Here is an 8,668-nt window from a genome sequence, read left to right as displayed (position 1 = left end):
TTAAGTCCTGCCAAAAGAATGGGTAAAGATTTGTTTGTACAGAAAAGATTCGAGCATCTAAGACTGATGGGTGGGTTCTGTAGCTCCTAAGAACATTTTGCTGAAATTGAAGGTTCTGCAACCTCTATTAAAAGATTAATCTTTTTGCAGTCTGTGAAAGCATATTGCTTTCAATGGCAAAGAGATGGCATTGCATTCCCTTTTGAGATTAAAGTTGTAGCATGCACATATAGTAACATTTTCAGGATCCCTTTTACAAAGTGTTTGCTTCCATCCCTCATCTGGGAAGGTTCAGATTACTAAAATATGCTTTCTTCTGAGTATGGTTGGGGGAAAGTTCTCTAAATAAAGCATTAAAGACCTGTGCTCTGTTCATGGCTTTTTCTGTGCAAGACGTACGTATGCATGGAATTCAATGCCAGTAGAAGGTTTTTCATAGATAGCTCAGTTGTTTCTTTTATAGTCTCCAGCTAAGATGTAGCCATAGAGGATTTGACTAGACCTTCTGAGTCACTGAGTCCAGTTGTCTGCCATTTCAGGCAACCACATAGCCATCAATCTTATCCATTCACAGCCTCCTTTTGCCTGGATAAACAAGTCAAATTCTAATCTCCTCTCATATAATAAGTTCTCCATTCCCCTGATAATACAGCAGCCCTACCTCCATTCCAGTTTGAAGTCATCTTTCTTAAACTCAGATGACCAGAACTCTGCACAGTATTCCAGCTGGGCTCTCTCCAAGGACTACAACTCAGGACTTGCTCCTCTCTGGGGGCATGCTTTCATTTTTGGTTACAGTCATGATCCCTCCTGTGTATACTTGGTCTTGTTCTCTCTGGGCCCTTGAATGTTGCATTTCTTTCTAACAGTGGTACAGCTACAACAAGGGGTAGAGAGTGCCCGCAACCCTCCCTAGCTTAGGATATGGTCCTTAGAGTAGTATCGAAGGGATGAAGGAGAAGTGTATTTTAACGTCTTCAAGGCAAGGAGGACCTAGGACCCAGGTCTTCTGCTGCCTTTGTGAGTGCTCTAACAACTAATTTATTGCATTAAAAAAGCAAACACCACCGTCAACTTCTTAATAGAAAAGTGTGGGCTGGTAGTCTGTATCAAAGGGATGACTTGGGTTAAATGTATGCAGCAGTTTTGCAGCGTGAATTCATGTAGTCTCATTTAGGCATTTGAGTCTTGCAGGGAGGCAAGAGCTCTGACGTACTTGTCTCTTCAGTGTTTCCTATTAGTTGAGATAAACGCCCCTGTCATGACCTTCCCCCCTCTGCCCACTTGCGCATATTTTTGTTCCTGTGAATCTCAATCCTTGTTGCCTATTGCTTCCCATTCACTGTGTAGGAAACGTAGGGTGTTTTTACACATTCTCTGGTGGCAAGCAGGGGGTGCTTTAATTAGAGCAGCTCTGAGAGTGTCCCCGCACTTCAGAATGGTGGTGGGGGCACTTTAAGTAAAGCTTGTCGAATGAGCTTTAGTTAAAGCGCCCCTGCCAAATTTTTGAAGCACAGGAACACTGATACACAAGATGTATGTACTAAATAGTGCGCTCCAGCAGATGTGGAGGCTGGCTGAAATGTGCTAATTAGCATGCTCCAGCAGACTATTAATCTATTGATGCATAATCAGAGCAGGGTGGAGCAGCCTCCTTGCATGTTTACACGCACCCTTAAGGCCTAACATGGTTTTGTGAATTTTGAGCCAGGTGCCGATAGTGAAGCATGGCAATGCTGAGCGCTACCAGACCCAAGTCCATTTTGTAATTGTCCCTCGTCATATGTACAGTTGCACTGAAGTCGATAGGTCCCTTCTCACTGACTTCAGTGGGACTACTTATGTAGTGGGACTCCTGCTGAAATGAGAAAGATTTGCAGGATCTGACCATGAGGAAGGAACCCATACTTTCCTCAGTTATGTGGTTGTGTACTGTCTTTTGGCTAAAATGGGGTTACATCTGCGTAACTGAAATCAGAAGTGGGGCCAGCTGGGCTGCATAGCTAGACTTCCTGAAAACCTTGGAAACCAGTTGTTAGAGCCAGTATCAATTGCCACTCTTCAGCAATCGCAGAACCTTTTAATTCAATTAATTGCTACCACGGTTTTTGAGCTTCTTGAGGCCGCTTGTTCTCACTAACTCCAAAATCCACATAGATGGTGAATCCCAACTGTCAGATGATAACAATTATCGTGGTCTTGAGACTATCCCAGATTGTTTCCAACTCACTCATAAAGCAGGTAATGTTCTAGTTGGAGGGCTGAACTTGTGTGAAGAAAATTGTCATGGACTGAGTATTCCTTCCTGCACTTTGAGGTTATAACACATTGCTCCTAACGGGATCAAGGTTTCTTTGTTCTTGTAGATTAATAGAACTACAGACTTTTCAGTGATCTCTGTAGGGAAAAACTATTATTTTTCCAGTGAGGCCCTCTTTCATGAGTAATTTAAGAATCTCTAGGGCATCGTTGTCGATAAGGTGTCCTCTAGATGTTCTCTTCACCAGCCATAGCCTTACATGTTATTTTGGTTCATGAATAACCTTTGAAAAATGAAATGACCAGGAAGATGAGTGGAGTGTTTGTGGTGAAATCATTGGCTAAAGCTGATTGATTTCACAATAAAGATTTTTAAAATTCTGATACAGTGTCTGCACATCAAGCTAACAACTGGCACTTGTCCTCCACCAATTTCAGAGAAAGGAGTTTGAGATAGAGGAGCTCAACCTACACTCAGTGTCAAGTCAGACTCCAACCTATGCTGAGGGAATATCTCATTTTGAAGATGTAACCATTAGGATGTGGAGCAAAGTGTCAGCATTTGTGAGGACCATATAGCATCCTGAGCTGGCAAACTTTCTGAGAGTTTCTCTGAAACGCTTTTCATATGGAAAATTTATGTCACGTCGGTGCTTTGGGTCCATTTTCTTCCTGACTGGTAAAACAGAATACTGTGGTCGCTCTCAGTGAAAATCAAAGGTGCCTGTACACAGACGTGGAAGTTGCTCAGACATGCTGTAATTGCAGCACATCAGAGCAGACTCAATTACTTGACCCTGCTGGAGTGTGGCAATTATCACACTCCAGCAGCCTCCTGTGTCTTATGTATCAATCCCCCACACTTAAAAATGGCAGTGGGGGTGCTTGAACTAAAGCTTGTTGAATGGTCTTCAGTTCAAGCACCCCCACTGCCATTTTTCATAGATTTCATAGACATTAGGGCTGGAAGAGACTTTATGAGATCATCAGGACCAGCCCTTTGCCCAAGGGGCAGGAAGCCAGCTGGGGTCAGAGCACCCCAGCAAGATAAGCATCCAAGCGTTTCTTAAAGGTATCCAGAGTGGGTGCTTGCAGCGCTTCTGTGTGGAGTCTATTCCAGACTCTGGAGACTTGGACAATAAAGGAGTTTTTCCTTATGTCCAATTTAAAATGGTCTTCCAGAAGCTTGTGACGGTTAGGCCTTGTCTTCCCTTCGTGTGCCCTGGTGAACAGACGTTCTCCCAGATCCTGATGCACACCCCTTGTGTACTTATAAGCTGCCACCAAGTCACCCACCCCTGAGCCTGCACTTCTCCAGGCTGAAGAGTCCCATGCCTCTCAGGCTTTCCTTATAAGGCCTGTTCTCTTGACTTCTAATCAGCGAGTGGCTCTTCTCTGGACTCTCTCAAGCTTCTCCACATCCTTTCTAAAGTTTTTCAGCGCAGGGATGTTGATACATGAGACATGGCAGTGCTTTAATTGAAGTGGCTTTCAGAGCCACTCTAATTAACAAGCCACCCCCAGCCCCAGAGTACTTGTAAAAGTGCCCTAACAGCAAGAAGAGAAGGATTATTTCAAACAGGCTTTAAGGAAGCAGTGTTATTGCATCTGTCCAAGAGACTTTTGCTTGGTTGTGAACTGGCAAGTTACTGTCCACCATGCAGTCTTCACTTTTGGAGAAAAAAGTTGTAGTGTGACAACACACACAATATTGGCATGTCTTTGGTATCTTTGACCCACCTCAATCTGTTTGGAAACTTGAGTTTGGCCATGAGACTGAACTGGTTGTGCTGATCAATTATCTCCTCTTGGCAGCAAATAAAGATCAAGTGTCCATGACTGTACTATTAGATCTGTTAGCTGCCTTCAATACCATTAATCACAGGATGTTATCGACTCACACGCAGACCCAAGCAGAAATAGATAAAATTGATTTTATGTAGCTTCAAAGAGAGGCTACAGATAGGACTTGAAGGCAATTCTCCTGCTCCCTGCAAGGCACTCAGAAAGTGAGGGGGTAGTAACTTCTTCAATTAGGGGCTTGATAGAAAGGTTAATGAGATAGAGGTGGTGATACTTTCAGTGTGAAAATGATGGACAGAGCTGGGTATCTTTCATCTAGTTCATTGACTGCTGCCAAGTGTCTGAACTAAAGTCTGGGGGGGAACACTTATGAGAGAAAGCTCTGAAACTCATTCCAGCTGAGATGAAGATGTGTCAGAGAAGATGAAGGTAGTAACATTTTGTCCCTATCTCTGCCTCAGAGAGGAGGGAGCCCACAGCCTAAGGTGCTTTAGTGGTGCAGCATGGGGAGCTCATGGCCAGGAAGGTAAGGGTGAATCATGGTGCCTGGGCATGCGGCGCAACAGGGGGTGCAGGGAACAGCAGCAGGGACTCCTGGGCACATGGTGCAGCAGGGGAGGTGCAGCATTTAGTGAGGGAGTGTAGGGAGGATAGACATGCAACTTCTGGGTCCTATGGTCTCCACTGGTGCAGTTCAAGAGATGTGCAGCCCCCTTGGCCACTTAGAAGTTGGATGGCCCTGAATTAAGTTATGTTCCAGAGTGGCTATCCTTTGTCTGTATTATTGGTTTACATAATTGTTAAACAGAGACAGCAGTAGGTGTGACTTTGGTACTTCATTTGACATTTGTAAGATATGTGTCCATTACTGATACCTCACACACAGAGCAAATAATTCATTTTCCCAATGGTCCTGTCACATCTGTTAATAAAATACAATCACACTCACTTATGTCTCTTTCATCTAAAACTCACCATATGATAAAATTCCAACTGGTGTACAAAGTTAGACCACTGCTGAATGCTTTTTGATAAAGCCACCCAGAAAGTAGCCCTAGACAAAAGAAGGAATTAGACCCAGAGAATATATACTTATTACTGGCAGGTTTATATTGTTCTTCTCTGGTCTCTTACAGACATTTGTATCAAACTGTATTTGCTGAAATGGTGAAATAGATTGTATGTAGTAGCACCTCTACTTTGGGATATCATGTGTGCACTATAGGCAGCAAGCAAAAGACTGATGAATGTGCCTGTGCAACTTTTAACATGCCAGTGATAGGTGTAAAGTGGTCCACAAAGTGTGTTCATTATGTACAAAATGGCATTCCAAAGAACATGTTACTTTCAACAATATTGAGTTTCTTTGTTTTTGTAAATTATATTTATTTCCTTGGAAGGTCTGGCATAAAGGTTACAGGTACTGTTATGCCAAACATTTAGAGATGCCAGGCAAATGCTTTTTACTGTTTTCCTTCTTAATAATCCCATTCAGTTGGGGAAGAGAACAGCCCTCCAGGAGAAAATCACCAAGCTGGACTCTATTCCCCTTTTTGCACACAACATTGAAAAAACAGCAAAGGGAGAGAAGTGATTGCACTCTGCTTGAAAGAACTTTAAATCTGGTTCCTGCTGACTATCTATACGTTGTAGAAGTGACACAACTGAAACTGTAGAGCATGAATACGTGGTGAATAATTTGCCAAAGGGTTTTTTGCTTATTGAAGGAGAAACCATTTTAGCTTGCAATGTATGCTTTTAATGTATGAAGAAGGTAATTATTAAGGAGTAGTTGGGGAAATAGAATGGACTTGATTAGCTGGACTACAGTATTTTGCAACGTAAAGTCATTTTCACTAAGTCCCCCTGCTCCCCTCCCCTGCAAGGGAATACATGCAGGCCCAGTCTTGCACATTCTTCCTGCAGCAGTCCTGTAGACCTCAGTGGGCCCAGGACTATGATCCAAAGTAGTGATTTGCAACATCTTATTTTCTTTTATTAAAAAAACCCAACAACCTGTTTGACCTGTGAATCTGAATTGCAATTGTTTCTTGAAACTGAAAGTGACCAGGTTAATTTTCATATTGCACACCCTTAGGATATGGACAGCTACTGAAAATGAAATCTTGATCAGTCTAATGACATCAGTATTACCCAATGTCTCATGGTAACAGAGAATACCAAATCTAGTTGAAATTTTAAATTTATAATGACTTAAATCTTCCATTTAGGAGTAGACCAGGCCATGTTTAAGTCCTCTGGCTTAATGAAGTCAAGGGGAGTTTAGTCATTGATTTCAGCAGGACCAGGGTTTTCACACACTGTCTCTTGGAAGAAACCTAGAAAAGAATGGAGATCTACTGGGATGAGATATAATCCATCTAAGATCAATCAGGATGACACAATATGCTTAACAAACATCAGTGATTGAAGCCCTCAGGTGATGAATCATCCGTTACTGATCACTGTTTTCACTCGGGTGGGGGAGGAAAGCAGTTCAATCATAGAAATGGCTTGATATGAAAGCTCAAGGAATTTTGGTTTATTAATGCATCTGGCCAAATCTCCAGCTGCACTCTGGTTCCAACTGCAGCCTGGCTTAGATGTAATACTAATAAGGAGTAACTCACACTAGTCAGCTTTAGAGGGAAGGCCACTTGATGCTACTTGCTATTGACACTCTACGTCCTATTGCAGAAAGAGGTGGCGGGGTGGCGGAGGGGCTGCTCTCCTCTCCGTGTTTGTTTTCCGAGCCGGAGCCATTCCTGGAGTCAGAACTGTCCAAGTCACTGGCCAGGTGGTTCTGAGATAACACCTCAGACAGAAAGCTGGAGTGGTGGTTGCCCTGATAGTGCCCGCTGTCTGGAGAGTCACAGCAAACCTCCCCAAGGTCCTTGCAGCTGCTCACCCAGTTGTGTTTGCGAAGGGCATTGTGGATGGCTTGGGGGATCTCCATCTGGTTGGCACTACAGGGGCGCTTAGCCAAATAAATAGGTTTCCTGGGCTGCTCCTGGGTGTGCTGCTCACTTTCTGAGCAGTCCTCACAGCCCAAGCGGGGCTGCTTCTGGGTGTCCCCGCTGCTAGAGGAAGGCTCTTGCTGCTGGTCATTGTGGTGCTGTCCCACGTGCTGATTCGGGAGCGGTCTCTGCTCCTGGTGACTTGCTAGAGGGTGGGCCAAGTGTCTGTAGGCGCGGTGGCACTGTCCGTGGTGCTGGTCGCCCCTGTTTCTCTCCATGCTGCACTGCTGTTGCTCGGCACCCATCCTCACTGCAAGCAAGCCCTGATCAGCAGACACCTGGAGCACTTTGTATCCTTGTTGTAGGGGAAGGTAAAGTGGTAGCCCCACCTGCTGGTCTGGCAAAAGTGCATAGCCGCTTTGTGGGGAGGAGTTGCTAAGGATGCAAACTTGATGGACCATTGAGTTCTTCTGGGACTCATAAATGCTTGTCTCTTCCTCAGTGATGCCTCCTTGCCTTCTCTGGTTTCCAGGAAGAGTTTTCTTTATCTTCTTGACACCCAGATGAATAATCTCCAGGATGTTCAAGAACAGGGAGACGGCAGCAATACCATGCATGAAAACCATAAAGATGGTTTTCTCTGTTGGTCTGGACACAAAACAATCCACTGTGTTAGGGCAGGGAGGATGAGTACATTTGTAAAGAGGGTACATTTGAAACCCATATAAAAGATACTGGCCTATCATAAAACCCACTTCTAACACCGACCGGGTCAAGATATGCAAGACATAAGTGCGCAGGAGGGACCCTCTCAAGGGTGCCTTGTTCACTTTCTTTTGGTCTTCTAACATCCTCAGCTCCCTCTCCATTCTCTTGTGCTCTTCCAAGACAGGGTCTGCATCTTCTAACTGGGCTCTGAGATGGGCTTTCTGTTGCTGCTTCTCTTTCTCAAGGGCCCTTACCCTGTAAAGTGCATGCCCCATGTAAATGAGGGATGGGGATGAGACAAAGATAATTTGCAACACCCAATATCTGATCAGAGAGATAGGGAAAGCTTTATCATAACAGATGTTGCTGCAACCAGGTTGCTCAGTGTTACAAATGAACTCAGATTGCTCATCATCCCACACATCTTCTGCAGCCACTCCCAGCACCAGCATCCGGAATATGAACAGGATGGTGAGCCAGATTTTGCCCACAATGGTGGAGTGGATATGCACTTCTTCGAGGATGCTGCCCAGCAAGTTCCAATCCCCCATGATCAGAGGTTCATGTCTGAAATGGAAAGTCTCATGTTGTTATATCAGCCCATGGTAAACTGCATTTCAGTAAGATCTTACTCTTTGGGCTATTTTTAACCATTTTTCCTTAATTCTTTATGAATACTGATAGGAGAAAAGATTGTAAAAGTTCAGCACTACTTTCTGATCAATGGCTCATTAAATACACATGAAAGCTAAGATCTTGCTAAAAAGCAGCCTGAGATGAGGAAGATCATCCTCAGATGAGAGAGGATGATTTCAGCTATGATCTTTGACTCTGCCTCCTCACCTATTGGCTTACATTAATTACGTTATTACTTTTGTTTAAGCACTCAATTTTCCGTTCCATTATTGTTCATTGTGTCTTGTCTCAACAGGGAAATGCCT

General features: G+C 44.0%; 1 protein-coding gene across 1 annotated transcript; it reads right to left on the bottom strand.

The window, feature by feature from the left end:
• Positions 1 to 6,703: 6,703 nt before the first annotated feature.
• On the bottom strand, positions 6,704 to 8,278 carry GJA10 (gap junction protein alpha 10). Its single transcript, XM_090027105.1, has one exon. It carries the CDS (start codon positions 8,276 to 8,278, stop codon positions 6,704 to 6,706), a length of 1,575 nt encoding a protein of 524 aa, XP_089883231.1.
• Positions 8,279 to 8,668: the final 390 nt, after the last annotated feature.

Source organism: Crocodylus siamensis, chromosome 1 (genome assembly GCF_052110815.1).
Source record: "Crocodylus siamensis isolate JL-2025a chromosome 1, ASM5211081v1, whole genome shotgun sequence".
Lineage (NCBI taxonomy): Eukaryota > Metazoa > Chordata > Crocodylia > Crocodylidae > Crocodylus > Crocodylus siamensis.
This window is presented reverse-complemented; position numbering and strand designations above follow the sequence as displayed.